Source organism: Rana temporaria, chromosome 1, assembly GCF_905171775.1.
Source record: "Rana temporaria chromosome 1, aRanTem1.1, whole genome shotgun sequence".
NCBI classification, from domain to species: Eukaryota; Metazoa; Chordata; class Amphibia; order Anura; family Ranidae; genus Rana; species Rana temporaria.
The window spans coordinates 23,068,026-23,091,728 of NC_053489.1; the positions used below are offsets into that span (position 1 = coordinate 23,068,026).

General features: G+C 43.5%; 1 protein-coding gene across 1 annotated transcript; it reads right to left on the reverse strand.

Moving 5' to 3' along the window:
* Positions 1-520: 520 nt before the first annotated feature.
* On the reverse strand, positions 521-23,399 carry LOC120925171 (vomeronasal type-2 receptor 26-like). Its single transcript, XM_040336004.1, has 3 exons — positions 23,111-23,399; positions 9,557-9,848; positions 521-1,336 (listed from the first exon to the last, which is right to left on the reverse strand). The coding sequence occupies exons 1-3, from the start codon at positions 23,320-23,322 to the stop codon at positions 542-544; spliced, it is 1,299 nt and encodes a 432-aa protein (XP_040191938.1). The 5' UTR covers positions 23,323-23,399; the 3' UTR covers positions 521-541.
* Positions 23,400-23,703: the final 304 nt, after the last annotated feature.

The following is a 23,703-nucleotide window of genomic DNA, read 5'->3' on the forward strand; positions in this document are numbered from 1 at the left end:
AAAATACACACCCCCTTTGTCCCTAGTGGTCTGCCCAGTGCCCTACATGTACTTTTATATAATAAAAACTGTTCTTTCTGCCTGCAAACTGTAGATTGTCCATAGCAACCAAAAGTGTCCCTTTATGTCAAAAGTGATTTTAGAGCAGCTAGAAAACAGCGATAATAAATTATAATCACTTGCAGAATTGTGCGATAGCGATTTGTGGGGAAATTTGTCATAAAAAAATAAAAGTAATGACAGCGACAATTCTGCAACTGATCAAATTTCAGTGTTTTTGAGTTGATTACATTATTGAATAATTTTTATTATAATTATATTATTATTACTAGACTCTTGTTTGGTCAGATTTATGTGAGTTATTCCTAAGAATTATAGACCTAAAGTATAAAACGCCAAATTTCCTTGCAAATAATGGTACCGCTTTCAGCACCTAAAATCTGAAATAATCATACCGCCAGGGAGGTTAACAACAGCTCATTAACCAACAACCGTCTTTGCCAATCCTTCCACTGGCCTGCGCTCACCCAACAAATACATTTTAAACTAACTTTACCTGATTAAATCTGTTCATATTAAAACTGCGATTAAACTTGTTGAATAAATGTATAGCTTCAGCCATAGCTTCTACTGCAATATACACTCGTAGAGATACTCTAGAAAGCAAACTTTTGTCAATCATGGAAATAAACATTCTTAATAAATTCTGTCTAAAAGTAGGAACGTTTGGGAAATAAATATGTTTCCCATTTTGAGTTGATGTTACATTGTAAAATGTAATGATCAGATCATCCATCAGCTGCCCAATGTGTGAATGTCTTGACAATAAATTGACATCAAACAAAATTTCTCCAAGAATTTGTGGATCAGAAAACCGTAAAGACAAACTTTTTATAGAATTTATGTAAGCAGTCAGCATGATCATTTTATCTGGAGTCCAGCCTGTGGGAAGGATAAGTATATTGTTTCTATTAATCTGAGAGTATTCATTAAGGTATATACGAGCACTGCTTGTGAAGAAACCACAAAGTATTACAACTTTACAATGTTCTTTACTAAGTGTGTCTTTCCACTGATCCATTGTAGCTAAATTTTCAGCCATTTTTTTTTCAAAAGCCACACAAATCTCCTGGGAAGCCAAATGTCTCTTCAGAATTTGCGCTTCATTCTCTCCGGTGTCATCATCTGATAAAAGTATTCCGACCCAATTCCAGCCAAAATATTTCACTAGTTTGGCAATTGCTAAATATTGGACATTATCACTCTGAACGGTCCTGAATACATGCGGGTAAAGGTGTCTGTCACTTAATGTGTAATCGGTGGCTCCATAGCTGATCTGAAAAGCGGAGGATTAATTATTAATTATAATGTTGATACAGTATATTTGCATATTACATTCATACCAGACTTGTGCGATTATTTTCGGTCAAAATTCAAACAGATTTTTGATTATTACGAGATTTGGATGTATTCGAATCTCCGAATGAAATAGTAACGAATTTCCGAAATGAAATAGTAACGAATTTCATTGAAATCCATAAAAAAAAAAATTGTTTATTTATTTTCTAACAAATTCCAACATTTCAGGATGATTCAAATGCTGGTCGTTATGCAGCGGGCCGGGAAGCTGGTCACCCGCATCCTTTCAACCATGAGTCATCATCTGTCAGTGGGCTTCACCACTGACAGATGAATGTAAAGATAAATAGCTGGATTCATAGAGAGTTACGCCGGCGTATCAGTAGATACGCCGTCGTAACTCTGAATCTACGCCGGCGTTAATTTAAGTGTATTCTGGAAACCAGATACGCTTAAATTAGGCTAAGATACGAGCGGCGTAAGTCTCCTACGCCGTCGTATCTTAAAGTGTAATTTTTAGGCTGGCCGCTAGGTGGCGCTTCCGTTGAGTTCGGCATAGAATATGTAAATGACTAGATACGCCGATTCACGAGCGTACGTGCGCCCGTCGCAGTAAAGATACGCCGTTTCCGTAAGAGATACGCTGCGTAAAGATAAATCTGCCCCCTAGGAGGTGTAGTCAATGTTAAGTATGGCCGTCGTTCCCGCATCAAAATTTGAAAATTTTACGTCGTTTGCGTAAGTCGTCCGTGAATAGGGCTGGATGTAATTTACGTCCACGTCGAAACCAATACGTCCTTGCGGCGTACTTTGGATCAATGCACACTAGGATATGTACACGGACGGCGCATGCGCCGTTTGTAAAAAACGTCAATCACGTCGGGTCACGAGTAATTTACATAAAACACGCCCCCCATCCTCATTTGAATTAGGCGCATTTACGCCGGCCCCATTTACGCTACGCCGCCGTAAGTTAGGAGGCAAGTACTTTGTGAATAGAGTACTTGCCTCTCTGACTTAAGGCGGCGTAGCGTAAATACGATATGCTACGCCGCCTTAAAGTTGCGGCGCTCTCTATGAATCCGGCTAAAAGACTACTGTTAAAAATGAAAAAAAAAGATAAGGAATGCCAGTGATTGCCCGGCAATAGAAAAATGTAAAAAAAAATGTCAGGGGTCCCCCCCAGTCCATACCAGGCCCTTTGGGTCTGGTATTGATTTTAAAGGGGAACCCCACGCTAAAAAAAAATGGGTGTTGGGTTCCCCCCCAAAATCCATACCAGACTCTTATCCGAGCATGCAGCCTGGCAGGTCAGGTGGCGCACCCCCTTCTGATGTCACATGACATCATGTGACATCAGAAGGGGGCAGTTCAACCAAGTGACGTAACCCGGAGGCCCCATCCCTTGCCTATATAAGAGCTGTCAAAGCGAAGAGACAGCATAAGGTGGGTAACCTCTTTTTTGCGATAGATAGATAGATAGATAGATAGATAGATAGATAGATAGATAGATAGATAGATAGATAGATAGATAGATAGATAGATAGATAGATAGATAGATAGATAGATAGATAGATAGATAAGATTTATTGTCATTGTAGAAACAAATTCACAATGAAATTACATTTATACTCCATACATTATTCATACATTAAAAATGTGTCCCCATATTATAAAAGTATAAAAAGTGTCCTCATATTAAAAAATGAAACAAGACAATAAAATAAGACTTTGTGACCTCCTTTCATTTCATTCCTGCATTGGTAGCCTTAACAGCCCTGGGAAATAAGCTCTCTATCACTTAAAGCGGAAGTAAACCCATCCATAAAACCATTTAATTTCCGGCACGTGCCAGAAATGTAAGGCCCCGTACACACGAGAGGATCGATTCGCTGAAATTGATCCGCTGGTCGGTGTCAAGGGAATAGATATTTATCCGCGGATATATTTCGGGCCGACCGATTTCCAGCGGATAAAAATTTCTTAGCATGCTCCGTCCGATTCCCTCCCTCGCATGCGTCGTAATGATTCGACAGCGTCGCGCACGTCGCCGCGTCAATTCCGCGGGGATTTTGATCTCCTGGTTAGTACAACCAGGAGATCAAAATCCGCCAGAAGATTTATCCGCGGATACGGTCCGGAGGACCGTTTCCGCGGATAAATCCTCTCGTGTGTACCCGGCATAACACTCCAATTGGTTGCACTCTCAACCAAACTGTCAAACCATCCAATGGCTGGTGTCTAAACTGATCACATGTGCAGCATCATGGCAGTTGTAGATTAAACAGAGGCCAAGATGGCAGCTTCCTTGGCTGAAAACGATAGGGGGGTGTACTTACACTTTAAGGACCCCTCACTGTATATATACGTAATTTTTTTAAAGATGGATATCTCGGTAACGGCAGCAGCTACTGCCACAACCGAGATATCCATCTTTTTAGTGAGCGGTCCTGTAAATGATAACGGTGGTCTCCGCAGCGGATTTGCCGCGAGATCACCATTATCGGCGGCGGGAGAGGGCCCTGTCGGGTCCTGTCCCCTGCTCAGCTGGGATACGAGTGAGGGCAAGATGACCCCCACCTGTCTCCATAGCATAGCAGGGCGGAAGCGACGTCAAAACGTCACTTCCGCCCATGCTTCTTAAAGGGACATTGTCTTGTTGTCATTTTTTCAAATGACAATTTTTATTTTTTTTGCATTTTAGTCTAAATATGGGATCTGAAGTCTTTTTGACCCCAGATCTCATATTTAAGAGGACCTGTCATGCTTTTTTCTATTACAAGGGATGTTTACATTCCTTCTAATAGGAATAAAAGTGACCCATTTTTTTTTTGTGTAAAAATTAATAAAATAAATAAAAATAAATAAGAAAACAAAAACATTTTTTTTTTAAATTGCCCCGTCCCGACGAGCTTGCGAACAGAAGCAAACGCATACGTGAGTAGCGCCGCATATGAAAACGGTGTTCAAACCACACATGTGAGGTATCACAGCGATCGTTAGAGCGAGAGCAATCATTCTAGCCCTAGACCTCCTCTGTATGTAAAAAGATGCAACCTATAGAATTTTTTAAACGTTGCCTATGGAGATTTTTAAGGGGAAAAGTTTGACGCCATTCCACGAGCGGGCGCAATTTTGAAGCTTGTCATTGTTGGGTATCATTTTACTCGGTGTAACATTATCTTTCACAATATAAAAAAAATTGGGCTAACTTTACTGTTGTCTTATTTTTTTATTCAAAAATTTGAAACTTTTCCAAAAAAAGTGCGCTTGTAAGACCGCTACGCACAGCGTGTCTATTCTACCCAAATGGTTTTAATGGTTACCTGTGGCGGACTACTCCCCCCCCCCCCCCCCCCCCCCCCTCTCCCCCACCCTCCCCACCCCTTATTGATCTCTTGTCCCTTTCTGGTCTCTTGTGTATTTCTTAACCTTTCACTTTTCTTCTTGTCTTTTTCTGTCATTCGATACATTGGTGTCTTACGGATCCAGTGGGTACTTGCCAAGGGTACTGGGGAGGGGGGTGATGGTCTGCGACTGACGCAGGGAGTGTTAACTAGATGATTATGATCGCACATTACTTAATTCATCTTGGTAGCTCTCTGGGCTCGGTTGCGTTCCGTCTCCCCTACCCCTTCTCCTTTTTGTATTTAATGGTATTGTCCTTGACCCTGTATATGAAACGTTACCTGTATCCATGTGTCCAAGTGACTTTTGTCTTTTTTCTTTCTTTCTTATTTACTTTTGTGTATTTTATATCCTAATAAAAACGTATTGAACAAAAAAGTAAGACCGCTACGCAAATACGATGTGACAAAAAGTATTTCAATGACCGCCATTTTATTCTCTAGGGTGTAGAAAAAAATATATATAATGTTTGGGGGTTTTAAGTAATTTTCTAGCAAACAAAAAACAGTTTTAATCTTGTAAACACCAAATCTGAAAAAAAAGGCAAGGTCCTTAAGTGTGCTTTTTTATTCACCCTAAAACGTCTCCCAGGTGGCAATAATTCAAAGAAATTACAACCAGGATGAGTCTGATCTACAAAGGCAACGAGTCTCATATATTTCTTCTAGAGAAACAAGTTCACAACCTACAATTTTCTGCGCTGTTCGAACCACTCTCTTTACAGCATTTTCACCGTCCTGTGTACAACTAGGATACCAAACTAGAATACAATATGTTAATGTACTCTCAATGGCAGAACGATAGAAGGTCTCTAGTATCTTCCTTCCCAAGCCATTCTTACTAAGAAGTCGCAAAAAATATAAACGTTGCTGCAATTTCTTAATAATGACTTTGACATTGATTGTCCATAAGTTTTCAGAAATATACCTGTATGTTCACAAAAACTTAAAAAGGTATAGACCCGCTCCACGCACACGCCTTTAATAATAAGCGGAGCTGGTTCAGGCCTGTTCCTTCTGAAATCTACAATCAGTTCCTTTGTTTTCCCTGTGTTTAGGATCAGGTTATTTTATGTACACAATTCCACTATCCTATCAACCTCTCCCCTGTATTATTCCTCATGGTCTCCAGTGATACAACCGATTACGGTAGTGTCATCGGCAAACTTAAAGGGGTTGTAAAGTTATTATTTTTTTTTTAAATAACAAACATGTTATACTTACAGTACCTCCATTGTGCAGCTTGTTTTGCACAGAGTGGCCCCGAACCTGATCTTCTGGGGTACCTCGGCGGCTGTCTCGGCTCCCCCCCCCCCGCAAGGACTCAACACCTTAATGCGAGCGAGCTTGCATGGTGTTAAGTGCTTGTGGGCACGCTCCCGTGATACAGCCGGAGACCATAGCCACCCACTGTATCACTCGGCCCCGCCCCCGGCGCGCCGCATCATTGGTCATCGGTCCATTCGATGAGAACGGTCTGATGGACCGTTTTCATTGGTTAACCGATGAAGCTGACTGATAGTCAGTCGTGCCTACACACCATCGGTTAAAAAAACGAACGTGTCAGAACGCGGTGATGTAAAACACAACGACGTGCTGAAAAAAACGATGTTCAGTGCTTCCAAGCATGCGTCGACTTGATTCAAGGCTGATAGTTACAAGCATGACTCCCACAGGCAGAGGCATGATGGGACTTGTAGTTTTGCTACAGAAGGAGGGGCACCAGTTTGACACCCCTGGTCTACATGCTTCTCTCAGTACATGTTTGCACAGGGGGCGGAGAACGGCGCCAAATTCAAAAAGGTAAACAAACACATTACATACAGTATACTGTAATCTTATAGATTACAGTACTGTATGTAAAAAATACACCCCCCCCCCTTGTCCCTAGTGGTCTGCCCAGTGTCCTACATGTAGTTTTATATAATAAAAACTGTTCTTTCTGCCTGCAAACTGTAGATTGTCCATAGCAACCAAAAGTGTCTTTTTATGTCAAAAATGGTTTTAGAGCAGCTAGAAAACAGCGATAATAAATTATAATCACTTGCAGAATTGTGCGATAGCGATTTGTGGGGAAATTCGTCATAAAATAATAAAAGTAATGACAGCGACAATTCTGCAACTGAGCAAATTTCAGTGATTTTTAGTTGATTACATTATTGAATACTTTTTTTTTTTAATTATATTATTATTTGTTATAATTATTTATAATTATTTATTATATTATAATTTATAATTTTGGTTTTAAAAAAAAATCATACCCGGGATGCCTACTAGACTCTTGTTTGGTCAGATTTAAGTGAGTTATTCCTAAGGCCCCGTACACACGACCAAACATGTATGCTGAAACTGGTCCGCGGGCCAGTTTCAGCATACATGTTCGGTCGTGTGTGGGCGCGAGCGGGCCGAATTCCAGCAAACATTTGCCCGCCGGGCCTTTTCCCAGCGGACAAATATTCGTGGACATGTTTTAAAACCGTCCGCTGGAATCCTGCCCGCTCGGACATGTACGGTCGTCAGTACAGACCTACTGTACATGTCCGAGCGCCCGCCGTCCCTCGCATGCGTCGAATGACTTCGACGCATGCGTGGAAGCCTTTAAATGGCAGGCCCGCCCACGTCTCCGCGGCATCGCCGCGTCATCGTCGCGGCGACAACGCGGACACGCCCCGCGTATTGTTTACGCGCGGACTTCTGTACGATGGTTAGTACAACCATCGTACAGAAGCCCTCTGGCAGGCATGTACGGTGAAAACGGTCCGACGGACCGGTTTCACCATACATGTTTGCTCGTGTGTACCGGGCCTAAGAATTACAGGCCTACAGTATAAAATGCCAAATTTCCTTGCATATAATGGTACCGCTTTCAGCACCTTTTTTTCTGAAATAATCATACCGCCAGGGAGGTTAAGTAACCCTCACAGACACAGACCTTCAAATAAGCTTCCAATTTTTTTTTAAAAACAGGCAATTAAGACTTTTTAGTAGCAATAGCTTGAAAAAAAGAGACAGATATGGAATGCACAGGTAATGACTATATTTGTCCTCACCCTGGATCAACAGGTATTTTTTGTACCTATACTATAAAATGCCTTTCAGTGGTATGTTTAACAGACCAAAATGGACCAAATAAGAAAAGCTAAAGTGTGAACCCGCCTCCCGGGTGAAGCCTGCGACCTAGATCAGGTAAGTGCGACAGGGGTGGTGTGGGGAGACCCAACCAACTGGGGGCAGTATTGAAGAACCGACTGACCAGGGGGAGTGTTGGTGGCGGTGGACAGATCCCCCCCCCCCAAAAAAATATACCACCAGCTGCCACTGCTGTGAATAGTAATGACAGGAGGAGCCATTGTAAATAAAATACCCTTACTCACCCCATAAAAGAGTGCTGTTGGTGAAGTAGGTAAATAGCAGCCTAACAGGGTTGGGTAAAAGTGTAAGGCCAGTTTCCGTGGACATGTTCGGTCGTCTGTAAGGCCGACCGGACCGGATTCCCGGCCGAGCGGACAGGTTTCCAGCGGACGAATGTTTCTTAGCATGCTAAGAAACATGTCCGCTGGAAGCCTGTCCGTCGGACATGTTCGGTCGTCTGTACGACTCACCGGACATGTCCGCTCGGCCGAAAGCCCTCGCATGCGTCAAAGTGATTCGACGCATGCGTGGAAGCATTGACCTTCCAGGGTCGCGCACGTCGATGCGTCATCGTCGCGGCGACGTCGCGGCCACGTCACCGCGTTCGCTGTCTGCGGGAAATTTGGTCTGATGGTGTGTACAGCCATCAGACCAAAATCCGGCAGCGGACATGTCCGATGAAAACGGTCCGCGGACCGTTTTCATCGGACATGTCCTGTCGTGTGTACGAGGCCTAAGATTAACAATAGATCTGCCTATCCCATGGCCCAGCCATCACCACTCTAATTAGCAGCTGCTCCCGGAGGTTTTCTTCATTCTCTGCCCCTAGCCCTCCAAGCAGCAAGAGAAGAGTGGACTGAACAGTCATATTACCATAAATAAAAGCCCTAAAAAAGGTAACTGCATTGGATTTTAATTATGAAAAATGAAGCAAAATCCTTAGTGATTCTGCCAGCTGTGTCATTCATTTTAACTGGAATGCCCCGTACACACACGACCGTTTTTTGGGTTGTAAAAAATTCAGTTTTTTTAATGTTATTAAAAACGATCGTGTGTGGGCTTCAGAACATTTTTCGGGTTCTGAAAAACGGGCAATTTTTTTCCGAACATGCTCTATTTTTTAACGACGTTTTTAACGTTGTCATTTTTCGGGTTGTAAAAAATGGTCGTGTGCGGGCTTTAACGGCGTGAAAAAAAACGCACATGCTCAGAAGCAGGTTATGAGACGGGAGCGCTCGTTCTGGTCAAACTAGCGTTCGTAATGGAGTAAGCACATTCATCACGCTGTAACAGACTGAAAAGCGTGAATCATCTTTTACCAACACAAAATCAGCTAAAGCAGCCCCAAAGGGTGGCGTCATCCGAATGGAACTTCCCCTTTATAGTGCCGTCGTACGTGTTGTACATCACCGCGCTTTGCTAGAGCATTTTTTTTTCACGATCGTGTGTAGGCAAGGCCGTTTTAACGATCGGGTTGAAAAAAACGTTGTTTTTTCTAGACCATTAAAAACATAATTTTTTACAACCCGAAAAACGGTCGTGTGTACACGGCATTAGAGTTTATATACACTAACTTTCAAAGACTGGCATGTTATGTAAAATGTATATTGTTGTCTCTGTTGACTAGTATTACAAAAAGACAAGTAGTTTTCACTCACCTGTGTGTATCTGTACAATCCGAGAATTTGGGCGATTGGGATTGTAGTGGATGAATAGTGATCTCCAATAATACCAGTCAGCTTGCCTTCTCCTTTACAGGAAAAATTGGGAATTGTCCCATTTGGTCCAGATAAGATCTGCAGAACACTCTGTACAGCCTTCCTGGGTTCCAGCATTGAATCATGAAGATGGAAGCCGAGAGTGATATTGGGTAAGATGTCTGGATCCTGGTTAATATTATCAATTGCAGAAAGGAAAGCTAGGAGGTTCACGTAATACCCAAGAGAGGGGCTACCAAAAGTAATTTTTTTCCAAAACAGTAAGTTAATAATTTCTATATAAATGTAAAATATTCATACATGTGATCAGCTTAACATTAAATACAGAGGAAAAGACTTTTACGCAATACTTCCTGGGGAATATATAAAACAGCAAAAACAATGTTGAGGTCATGCTAAATTTTACACAGCATGGGCCAGATTCAGAGAGAGACACGACGGTGTATCTCCTGATACACCGTCGTATCTCAGAGTTAGGCCGGTCGTATCTATGCGACTGATTCATAGAATCAGTTACGCATAGATATGCCTAAGATCTGACAGGTGTAACTGTGTTACACCGTCGGATCTTAACTGCAAATTTAAAATGGCGTTCTCGCTGATTTACGGCAACGATATGTAAATCAGCGAGATACGCCAATTCACGAACGTACGCGGGCCCGACGCAGTCACTTTACGTAGTTTACGGAAGCATTTTCCTGGCGTATACTTACCCCTGCTTCTATGAGGCGCAGCCAATGTTAAGTATGGTCGTCGTTCCCGCGTCAAATTTTTTTTTTTTACGTCGTTTGCGTATGTCGATTCACAAAACCGATGGACGCAAGTTACGCTCACGCCGAAACCAATGACGGATCGTAAATCCCCCGGCGAAATTCAAATTCCGCGGCTAGGGGGAGTGTAGTATTTAAATCAGGCGCGTCCCCGCGCCCATTTAAATACGCATGCATCGTCTGCGAATTTTCCCGGCGTGCATTGCTCCCAATGACGACGCTAGGACGTCATTGGTTTCGGCGTGAGCGTAACTTGCATCCATCAGTTTTGTAAATCGACGTATGCAAACGACGTAAACAAAAAAATTAGATGCGGGAACGACGGCCATACTTAACATTGGCTGCGCCTCATTGAAGCGGGGTAAGTATATGCCTGGAAAACGCTTACGTAAACGACGTAAAGTGACTGCGTCGGGCCCGCGTACGTTCGTGAATTGGCGTATCTCGCTGATTTACATATCGTCGCCGTAAATCAGCGAGAACGCCCCCAGCGGCCATTTTAAATTTGCAGTTAAGATCCGACGGTGTAACACAGTTACACCTGTTGGATCTTAGGCATATCTATGCGTAACTAATTCTATGAATCAGTCGCATAGATACGACCGGCCTAACTCTGAGATACGACGGTGTATCAGGAGATACACCATCGTATCTCTCTCTGAATCTGGCCCTATGTGTTTAAACCAATTACGTGGCATTGTTTGATCCACAACACCTATTTGTGGACTGTTTTGGTGTATTCTGCACAGGCCTGGCAGGTATTGATGAGCCACACTGCTTTTTATTCAGTTCAGCAGGAGTTCAGTGAATTTAATTGAAACCAGTTAAACAAAAAATTCCCATTTTCTGCGCTAATAGGCAAAGATATGTCAAAAGGGAGGTGGGCATTGTCCTGGGAAACATATACTAATGCAAAAAAAAAATAAGAAATCATTCTGCCATAAGAAGCGATTTTTTTTAAATGACTAAAGTGAAACCCTTTAAGTCTCTTCATGCAAAAAAATGCATGAGGTCCCCTAAAAAATGCATAACTGTCAGAAACCATGAATCAGACTGAGACAGAAGTACAGTTAAATCACACTTGTTTAATAATAAAAATAAAAAGGTAAACAAAGTAAGCGTAGTCAAAACATAGCCAAAGTTCAGTATCCTGATCGGGTAGTCGCCCAAGCCAATGTCAGGGAGCCAGCAAAAAAAAAAGGTAGCAGTACAGCAAGCAAGATCAATAGCCAGAAGGAATGTCAGCCAAGCAAGTCTTCAACAGGGATGCAGGAAATAGTCTCTGTGATGTTAACAAAGGCGAAGGCAGAGAGCAAATGAACTGGAAGGCTTTAAGTAGGCAGAGCTGATGAGCAGGATCAACAACAGGTGAGTCACTGTAGAGAGATGGGAGCTGGTAATTAGCTGACAGCTGAGCTGCCAGCACAGAGAAGGAAGGGCTGAGCCCAGCACTGACAGTACCCCCTCCTCAATAATCCCTCCCCCTCGGAGGACCATGGGGCTTGAGGGGAAAACATCTATGGAAATCACGGAGGAGGACAGAGGCATGTACGTCCGAGGATGAGACCCAAGAGCTTTCCTCCGGACCGTACCCCTTCCAATGCACCAGGCACTGTATGCGCCCACGGAACCTACGGGAGTCAACAATGGATTGTACTTCATACTCCTCATGGTTCTCAACCTGTATAGGGTGAGGACGTGGCACCAAAGTGGTAAAGCGGTTGAAGACCAAAGGTTTCAATAAGGAGACATGAAACACATTAGAGATGTGCATACTAGGAGGAAGGTCCAATGTGTAAGCCACTGGGTTAATCCTGCGAAGGATACGTAAAGGTCCAATAAACCGAGGTGCGAACTTCAAAGAAGGAACATGAAGTCGGAGGTTGCGAGACAACAGCCAGACTCTGTCCCCAACCTGGTAGGAAGGCACAGCAAGCGTCTGCGGTCAGCATGAAGTCTGTACCCAGGGGCGGACTGACCATTGGGACACTCGGGCACTGTCCGAGGCCCCTATGCCACTAGGGGGCCCCATCAGGGTTGCCAGGCTCAATAAAACCAGGGACAGTATGTAAAAATCTGTGTTTTTTTTTACATCTGTCCCTGATATGTCCGAAACCGACATGCTTTTGATGTGAAAATCCTGAGATATTAGCTGCCCCGCCTCTGCACTGCCTCCTGTTGTGGTGGCCATCTGTAAGCCCGGGGGCCCCATAAGCTTCTATTGCCCGGGGGCCCCATAAGTTGTCAGTCCACCCCTGTCTGTACCTATCGTTAGAATGTTGCAAAGCCTCCTGGACTTGCCCAAGTGGAACAAAGACCACGGAGATGTTCCTATAACGCAGGAACACTCTGCGGAACAAACGAGTCAGGCAACATGAAAGGTTGGAAACCATAGTTTGCCATAAACGGGGACAATCGGGAAGCCAAATTTAAGGCACTATTGTGACCAGTTGTTATGATGGTCAGAAATATAGCAACATGGGAATTGCTCCAAGGACTGGTTGTCTAATTCTATGGCCCCATTAGACTGAGAGTGATACACAGAGGAGAAAGCAAGCTGAATACCCAACTGTGCACAAAAGGCTCGCCAGAACCAGGACACCAACTGACTACCCCTGTCAGAGACAATCACCTTGGGCAGCCCATGTAAGAAAAAGATCTCCCGAGCAAAAACAGAAGCCAATTCCTTAGAAGTAGGCAACTTCTTGAGTGGAATACAAAGTGACATTTTCGAGAACAGGTCAACCACCATAAGGATAACTGTGTTGCCCTGAGAGTTGGGTAACTCCACAATGAAATCCATAGACAGGTGGGTCCAGGGCCTCTCTCCATTGGGTATGGGTTGTAGAAGGCCCACTGGAAGGTGTCACGGAGTCTTACTCTAAACACACATGGAACAGGTAGCTACGAAGGCGGTTACGTCAGCCCATAGACCAGGCCACCAGAATTGTTGGGAAATGGCCCAAAAGAGTTCATTCTTCACAGGGTGGCCAGCAGCTTTGCGAGAATGGTAAGTCTGGAGCACGGCAGGACGGAGACTCTCGGGAACAAAGCAGCGGTCAAATCGCTACCTACTGTAACAGGTCCACAAAAGTCCTTTCAAGCACTGGTATAGGTGTGCTACTTGCTCTGCAGTACATAGGTGTGTAATACATTCATTTACTTTTTGTCAGTGTAGGGACAGGTTGCTGTTTCTAGCAGGGACAGACTGTAGCGACACAAATCGCTACCTAACAGGTCCACAAAAGTCCTTTCAAGCACAGGTATAGGTGTGCCACTTGCTCTGCAGTATATAGGTGTAATATACACGTATAATATACTTTCGAATATTGAAAGCATATTATAGTGGATTTGTATTGTGCAGCATTGTGACTGGCTGTGTATTTGGTGACTGCTGAAGTTTTGTCTCTTTCGCTGCGTTACCTCTGCTACACACATTAAAAAAAAAATCCTGAATTAAATTTTTTTTCATAACTGGTGCGATAAACCAGTGGCCCCCCAAAATGACAGATTGTGTTATATACCTTCTCCCACATATACTGCGCTTCTCTAGAGATTTTTGTTGTCACAGGGTCATTTAAAAAATGACAGGGAGAGGAAGAGGCAGGCCCTTCCACAGGGGTGGTAGGGGTAGGGCAGGAGCACCAGGCCGGAGCCAAAGTGGGAAGTGGCACAATGTTTGTTTGATTACGTCAAAGGACACACCAGACTTGGTTGAGTGGCTCGCCACCAACACCACCACCATATACCCACTGCTTGAGTCAGAGGAATCATTTTCCGATCCATCCGAAGATATTTCGGATGCACAGACATTCTTGGCATTGGATCAGGAAGAGGAGGTAGCAACAGCCGGCACTCAGCAGTCTGACGACAGTACTCAGATCAGCCCAAGGAGGTTGGTTCCCGCTGTTGCTGCCTACTCCGAGATCTATATTGTTAGTGATGTGGAAGGTGACGTCGACGATGACGTGTCTACAGACGTCACGTGGGTGCCCACAAGAGAGAAAGAGGAGGGTAGTTCAGAGGGAGAGATGGACCAGCAGAAAGGGAGGAGACGCAGGCCGAACTTACATTGCACAGGAGGGACAAACCAGACTAATGTATTAGGAGCGAGACCTCAACCATGTACGGTCACATCTGGCGCCCATGGCTCCGCAGTGTGGGCTTTTTTTTAACGTGTCCGCTGCAGACAATAGTGTTGCCATCTGCAGCCTTTGCAGTCAAGGCATAAGTCGCGGTAAGCCCAACACTCACCTAGGGACGACCGCCTTAAGAAGGCACCTGGCCTTCCTTTACCAAGCCCAGTAGGAGCAACGCCATCAGAACCCACAAAGCCACACTCCTTCTTACTGGAGCATGCATTGCGTTGTGTCATTGATCAAGCCGTCGAGGAGCAGGAGGAGGAAGATGAGAAAGTTGCAATGCTGGATGAATTCCCAGGGGGGCTACTCCCCCTGAGACAACGGGAGTCTGAAGAGGAGTCAGAGGAGGATGGTGCCGGGGTGGAGGAGGAGGAGCAAGAAGAGCATTCTTTAAACCTTTCTGGGATCCCTGGTGTTGTCCGTGGATGGGGGGAGGAGAACGAGGACGACATTATCCTGGATGATGAGCAGGAGCCAGGCCAGTACAGCGCTTCCAGTTTAGTGCAAATGGGGGCCCTGATGCTCCAGTGTTTTAAGAGCGACCCTGTATAAAAAGCATAAAGGGCAAGGACTTGCTTCAAGAATTGCTGCATTCTGCTTTTGCGTCCGCTGGCAAATGAATTTCCACTCACGGAGAAACAGTTTTGGGTACCAATCCAACAGCGCCTGCAAGAAGAGGGCGGTTTGAAGATGTCTTGGTCACTAATGATATGAGATCATTCTTTCAGCCGACCCATCGACAGCTGTCCTCCGGATCAGCATTAGGGAACTCCTAGACTGACAGGTGTCCGACTACATCGGGTTAACAGCCGATGTGGACGCACTGAGAAGTGATGAACCCCTGGACTACTGGGTGAGCAGGCTTGCACAATTTGCAATGGAGCTGTTGGCTTGCCCCTCATCAAGTGTCCTGTCCGAAAGGACGTTCAGCACAGCAGGGGGGGTCGTGACCGATAAACGCACTCGCCTAGCTCACAACAGTGTTGACTTCCTCACATTTATAAAAATGAATGAAGCATGGATCTCGGAGGAATTCAACACATGTGACCAGTAGACCATGTGTCATTCAAATTTTTGGGCCTGTACTGGCCGACACTTTTTTCTGTATCCGGTGAATGCCTAATGTACCACCAGCCACAGGATACAAGGTTGTTTGCTGTCAGGTGAACACCTGGGGCCGTGAGCTAATTTTTGGGGCCTGTAATGGCCGACACTTACTTCTGTATCGGGTGAATGCCTATTATACCACCAGCCATGGAATACAAAGTTGTTTGCTGTCAGGTGAACACCTGTGGCCATGGGCTAATACTATATGTACTCTCAAAGTACCTGAGCTATATTGCCTCTCATATGCAATTAATACTTGTTACTACAAATACTATATTTCCTCTCAAAGTACCTGAGCTATATTGCCTCTCATATGCAATTAATACTTGTTACTACTAATACTACATGTACTCTCAAAGTACCTGAGCTATATTGCCTCTCATACATTTCTATTAGTTGCCAGTACAACTTGTGTATTATACGTGTATCCTCATAGTTCCTGAGCTACAAATACAATTTACTACGTGCTTGACAGAAGTATAAAATACTTATAGGCCTTGTCCTTATTGTTGACCATGTTCGCTCTAACTTTTCTATGCTAGGGGTTGATGCTATTTCATAGCATCTCTCCTAGTGGCCTAAATACATCTCTACATGCTAAGGTTGATATGATGTAGAGAACCCCCAAACTCCTGTTGCTAGGAGTGATGTCTGGGGTCCCTTACTGATAATCACCTGCATGTAGTGGTGTATCGGTATATTGACCTTGAACTAATTTTAAACGCTAAGCCTTGGTCGCATGGTGTAATGCGTCCATGCTTGGTAACTCAACGCCTTTCTTTATGTGACACAGAGATGATGTATTGATCCCCCAAACTCCTGTTGCGATTAGTGATGCCTGGGGCCTAATACTGAATTGTCACATAGAGAATCGCATTGAATTCCTTGCCAACTGCAGTTGTGGGTCACTCCATTCACCAGTGCTGTTACAATGTCTAATGTACCACCAGCCACAGAATACAAGGTTGTTTGCTGTCAGGTGAACGCCTGTGACCGTGGGCTAATTTTTGGGGCCTGTAATGGCCGACACTTACTTCTGTATCCGGTGAATAGCTTAATGTACCTCCAGCCACAGAATACAAAGTTGTTTGCTGTCAGGTAAATGCCTGTCGGCTATTTTTTGGGGCTTGTAATGGCCGGCACTTACGTATCCGGTTTTTCACTTAATACTTCTGGTAGGTCAGTGTCCATGTTGTGGGACTATTTGTGCACAGCTAGTAAGTATTTTGTGGATGCAAATATGACCTGCAGGTTTTTAATATTCGCCTGTCATTAAAGTCAATGGGGCCCACCGCGAACTTGCGGTTGGCGGACATTTGCAAAAGTTTGCGGCTAGCGTTCGTGAACCGCCCCGTCGGATGTTCGTCCATCACTAATGGGGAGTACTCAGAATTGTCAGAAGGAAACCTTGCAAAAAGATCTAAACAAATTAATAGGGTGGGTAACTACATGGCAAATGAGGTTTAATGTAGAACAATTTCAAATAATGCATTTGGGTGGCAAAAATATGAATGCACGGGGGGATCCTCTGGGGGAATCTACTATCACCTGGGGGTCCTAGTAGATGATAGGCCAAGCTGCTTCTAACAAAGCAAACAGAATATTGGCATGCATTAAAAAGGGGATCAACTCCAGAGATAAAACGATAATTCTCCCACTCTACAAGACTCTGGTCCGGCCGCACCTAGAGTAGTTCTGGGCACCAGTCCTCAGGAAGGATGTACTGGAAATGGAGTGAGTACAAAGAAGCGCAACAAAGCTAATAAAGGGTCTGGAGGATATTAATTAATTAAAAGGTTGCAAGCACTGAACTTATTCTCTCTGGAGAAGAGGTGCTTGAGAGGGGATATGATTTCAATTTACAAATTCCGTACTGGTGACCCCACAATAGGGATAAAAAACGTTTTCATGGAAGGGCGTTTAACAAGACATGTGGCCACTAAGGGTGAGCCGAACACCCCCCGATACGGTTCGCAGCAGAATATGCAAACAGGCATATAAAGTCTATGGGACATGAAAATGAAAAATCTAAAGTGCTAATTTTAAAGGTTAATATGCAAGTCATTGTCATAAAATGCCCCAGGGGACATGTATCAATGCAAAAAAAGTTTTAAAAACGGCAGTTTTTTTCGGGAGCAGTAATTATAATAATGCTTAAAGTGAAACAATAAAAGTGAAATATTCCTTTAAATTTTGTACCTGGGGTGTGTGTTTAGTATTCCTGTAAAGTAGCTCACATTTCCCGTGTTTATAACAGTCTCTGCACAAAATGACAGTAATTTAAAACTTCTCACGACTATAATGAATTGTCTGGTCCCGGCAATACAGATCAAAGTCATTGAAAGTCATTGAAAAATAAAAGCGTGGGGGTCCCCCTAAATTCCATTACCAAGCCCTTCAGGTCTGGTATGGATTTTAAGGGGAACTCTGCACCATAATTAAAAAAATTGGGTGGGGTTCCCCCCAAAAAATCCATACCAGACCCTTATCTGAACACGCAACCTGACAGGCCACAGGAAAAGGGGGGGTGAAAGAGTGCCCCCCCGAACCGTACCAGGCCACATGCCCTCAACATGGGGAGGATGCCCCTATGTTGATAGGGACAAGGGCCTCATCCCCACAACCCTTGCCAGGTGGTTGTGGGGGTCTGTGAGCCAGGGCTTATCGGAATCTGCAAGCCCCCTTTAACAAAGGGGAACTCCAGATCCCTGGCCCCCCATGTGAATTAGTAAGGGGGTACATGGGTGGGTACGTGGCAAGGTAGAGGATGCAGGGTGTGTGCCAATGAGGTCAGCTGGTCAACTCCTTCCTGTGTCATGACTTAAAGTGGGGGTTCACCCGAAATTTTTTTTTTAACATTAGCTTGAGTCTTATTATGGGAAGCACAATCGGGAGTTTTTTTTAAATCAATGCAGTGCATACCTTTTTAGAGATAGATGTTCTCCGCGGCTTCCGGGTATGATCTTTGGGACTGGGTGTTCCTATTTGATTGACAGGCTTCCGACCGTCGCATACCACGCGTCACGAGTTGCCGAAAGTAGCCGAATGTCGTGCGCAGGCGCCGTATAGAGCCGCACCGACGTTCGGCTTCTTTCGGCAACGCGTGACGATTGTGCTTCCCACAATTAGCCTCAATCTAATGTTAAAAATTTGTTTTTTGGGTGAACCCCCGCTTTAAAGTCTGTCCAGGAAGTAAGGCAGAAGTAATGGAATTTATTTTTTAAACAGCCATGAATACAGTGAGGTATGCATGTGTAGAATACAATTAAAGTTGTTTTATTTTTGCAATTAATGCTATATTGGTACAAAAGGCAGCTGGAATTTAGAAAACAAATGTGAACTTAGCCTTTACATTTACTTGACTGACCACTGCATCAGTCCTCAATTATCAGAGAACCGAGAACAGAGTTTCTTGGTCTTGAAGGCAGAGGGGGACAGATGCAGCATCGGACTATGAATATGAAAATTATGAATATGTACGTTTATTTTATTTTTTATTACCATGTTTTCTTTTACAGTGCCTTGAAAAAGTATTCATACCCCTTGACATTTTCCACATTTTGTCATGTAACAACCAAAAATGTAAATGTATTTTATTGGGATTGTATGTGATAGACCAACACAAAGTGGCACATAGTTGTAAAATGGAAGGACAATTATAAATGGTTTTCAAAATTGTTTACAAATAAATATGTGAAATGTGTGGCATGCATTTGTATTCAGCCCCCTTTACTCTGATACACCTAACTAAAATCTAGTGGAACCAATTGCCTTCAGAAGTCACCTAATTAGTAAATAGAGTCCACCTGTGTGTAATTTAATCTCAGTTTAAATACAGCTTATCCAACATCTGAAAATTGAAATGGAAAGAGTATGGCACAACTGCAAATCTACCAAGACATTGCCGTCCACCTAAACTGACAGGCCGGGCAAGGAGAGCTTTAATCAGAGAAGCAGCCAAGAGGTCCATGGTAACTCTGGAGGAGCTGCAGAGATCCACAGCTCAGGTGGGAGAATCTGTCCACAGGACAACTATTAGTGGTCTCTCCACAAATCTGCCCTTTATGGAAGAGTGGCAAAAAGAAAGTCATTGTTGAAAGAATGCCATAAGAAGTCCTGTCTGCAGTTTGTGAAAAGCCATGTGTGGGACACAACAAACATGTGGAAGAAGGTGCTCTGGTCAGATGAGACCAAAATAGATTTGTTTGGCCTAAAAGCAAAATGCTACGTGTAGAGGAAAACTAACGCTGCACATCACTCGGAAACACACCATCACGATGGTGGCAGCATCATGTTTTGGCGCAGGGTTCCCCTTAAAATCCATACCAAACCTGAAGGGCCTGATATGGAATTTTGGGGGACCCCCCACGCATTTAAAAAAATATATATTTGGTTTGGGGTTCCCCTTAATATTCATATCAGACCCAAAGGGCCTGGTAATGGACTAAGGGAGGAAACCCATGCTGTTTTTTTTTATTTTTTTCAATTAATTTTATCTGTATTGCTGGGACCTGGCAATTCACTATAACTGCAAGTAGTTTTAAATTACTTTTTTCCTTTAGAAATGACACCTTGTGCAGGGACTTTTCTAATCACTGGAAACAAGCGCTACTTTACAGGCATACTATGGACACCCCCCAGGTACGAAATTTAAAGGAATATTTCACTTTTATTGTTTCACTAAAATCACTGCTCCCGAAAAAACGTCTGATTTAAAAAAAAAAAAAATTGCATTGATACATGTCCCCTGGGGCAGGACCCGGTTCCCCAAACACTTTTTATGACAATAACTTGCATATTATCCTTTAAAATTATCACTTTTGATTTTTCACGTTCGTGTCCAATAGACTTTAACGGTGTTCGCGTGTTCGAATGACATTTTTGCCTGTTCGCAAGTCCTGCTGCGAACCGAACTGGGGGTGTTCGGCTCATCCCTAATTATTATACACCTAACAGGATTAAAAACAAAAAAAAGACATGTATCAGAATCCATTTTGGCTTAAATTTATGACAAAATTCGGTTTTATTGGATTTCTTTTAAAATAGAAAGCAGAAAATATATATATTTTTTTTCAAAATTTCTGCTCTTTTTTCTGCTTATATCACAAAAAAAAAAAAAAACTGGAGTCGTGAATAAATACCACCAAAATAAAGCTCTATTAGTATGAACAAAATGATAAAAAAAATTAGCGCCCTGTGCAAGAGGTTGTAAAAAAAAAAAAGCACAGATTGCACATAAAGAATGAATGTGAGTTAGGGACCTTAGATTGTAAGCTCCTTGAGGGTAGGGACCGATGTGAATGTACAATGTATGTAAAGCGTTGTGTAAATTGACGGCACTATACAAATACCTAAATAATAATAATAATGATAATAATAATAATAATGGTAACAGAACATTTGAGATTAAAGTGTGAGGGCACATAACACTTTCCACAAAAAATCTTCCTCCTGGATTTAATCATGTCCTCTCTAGAGCATTTTTTTTTCTCACAAATATAAAATCTTCATTTTTCGTTATAACATTATCTAAAAGCCCCCAGAACATAATATATTTTCAGAAAGCAGAGGCCTTAATTGTAGAATAAAAATCTGCGTATTCTGACAGTGCAGTGTCTTGCCGCCAAAATACAATGGCCCGGATTCACATAGAGCGGCGTATATTTGTGCGGGCGTAGCGCATCTCATATGCGCTACGCCGACGTAACACAGAGAGGCAAGAACAGTATTCACAAAGAACTTGCTCCCTACGTTGCGCCGGCGTAGCGTAAATTGGTCGGCGTAAGCCCACCTAATTCAAAGTAGGAAGGAAGTGGGCGTGATACATTAAAATGAAGCGTGACCCCATGCAAATGAGGGGCCGAAACGAACGGCGCATGCGCCGTCCTGTGGGCGCTTCCCAGTGCGCATGCTCAGAATCACGTCGGAACGAACGCCTAAGATACGTTGAATCACTGAACGTAACCTACGCCCAGCCCTATTCACGTAGTACTACGTAAACAACGTAAAATACAACGGCTGTTCCGACGTCCATACCTTTGCATGGGTTGCGCCACCTATATGTGGAATAACTTTACGCCGGACGTACACCTTACGTAAACGGCGTAGATTAGAGCGATGGGCGCAAGTAAGTTCGTGAATCGGCGTATCTAGGTCATTTACATATTCGACACGTAAATCAATGGAAGCACCCCTTGCGGCCAGCGTAAATATGCGCCCAAGATACGACGGCGTAGGAAACTTACATTGGTCGTATGAAGCCAAATTTCAGGCGTATCTTACTTGCAGAATCAGGCGCAGAGATACGACGGCGCATCCGTGCACTTACGCGGCGTATTAGTAGATACGTCGGAGTAAGTGCTTTCAGAATCCGGGCCAACGTATCCATCTACCTGGTTGAGTGAAAAAAAAATCATCTATGGACAGATTTAAAGTGATCACTTTTATAACAACAAAAAGTAAGAGATCGCTCCATTCACACAAACAGAGCGGATGGAGGAATACACACACACATACACACACACACTTTTCAGCTTTAAAGAAAAGACACTTCCAGCAACTTCTCCAACACCCTGACACTGTTATAGTTTATCCCAAGCTGTCACTTTCTAGAACAGCTTGGCTTGCATGTACAGTATCTCACAAAAGTGAGTACACCCCTCACATTTTTGTAAATATTTTATTATATCTAGCCGGCACTGGGGAACTACAGTTCATTGAGGGAAACATGAATTCCAACATGTACTGTGACATACTGGAGCAGAGCATGAGCCCCTCCCTTCGGAAACTGGCCCGCAGGGCAGTATTCCAACATGATAACGACCCCAAACACACCTCCAAGACGACCACTGCCTTGCTAAAGAAGGTGATGGACTGGCCAAGCATGTCTCCAGACCTAAACCCTATTGAGCATCTGTGGGACATCTTCAAATGGAAGGTGGAGGAGCGCAAGGTCTCTAACATCCACCAGCTCTGTGATGTCGCCATGGAGGAGTGGAAGAGAACTCAAGTGGCAACCTGTGAAGCTCTGGAACGCCATGCCCAAGAGGGTTAAGGCAGTGCTGGAAAATAACGGTGGCCACACAAAATATTAACACTTTGGGCCCAATTTGGACATTTTGACTTAGAAGTGTACTCACTTTTGTTGCCAGCGGTTTAGACATTAATGGCTGTGTGTTGAGATATTTTGAGGGGACAGAAAATGTACACTGTTATACAAGCTGTACACTCACTACACAACAATGTAGCAAAGTGTAATTTCTTTAGTGTTGTCACATGAAAAGATACAAGAAAATATTTACAAAAATGTAAGGGGTGTACTCACTTTTGTGAGATACTGTAAATGAGGAGACATTTCATATCCATTATATATACATATATGCAATCTTATAATATTTCCATCACATAAATATCTTCCAATCATTTCCTAATCACATGTTTCTCTTCCTAGCAAGAAGAGAAAGTAAGTTACATACCTGTATCTCTTTTCTTCAGGTAAATCATCTTCTTTTGCCCTCACAGTGAGGACTCCTCCGATGATCAAATCTCCATCCTGAAAATATTGGAATTCATCAAATCCATCAGTAAACTGAAGGGCACAGCCTGGACTCTGCATTCCCGATCTCCAGAGGGTCATACATTGCAGGATCACACAGACCTGGAAGACGTAGGTATAGGATATACCCATCGCTCTGATCACTGGCTTCCTCTTTAGTCAGAGTCTATAATTCTCTATTGTGACACAGACCTCTGCAGCATGGGTGTCACAATACAAGGAGATGGCTTCTCTCCCCTCCCTTTTATACAGTTCAGTACCATACATCCCTCTTTGTTCTAAATATACTCACATCATCTTCAAGCTACTTTTAGATGTTTGTGCAGGTAGTTTATTTGTGAGTGGTTAAGTTGTTGATATTATTTTAGCAACTCTAAACCAAGACACAGAATTTCTTTAACCACATGCACATACACCCCCTTCCTGCCCAGACGAGATTTTAGCTTCCGGCACTGCGTCGTTTTAACTGACAATTGCGCGCTCGTGCGACGTGGCTCCCAAACAAAATTGACG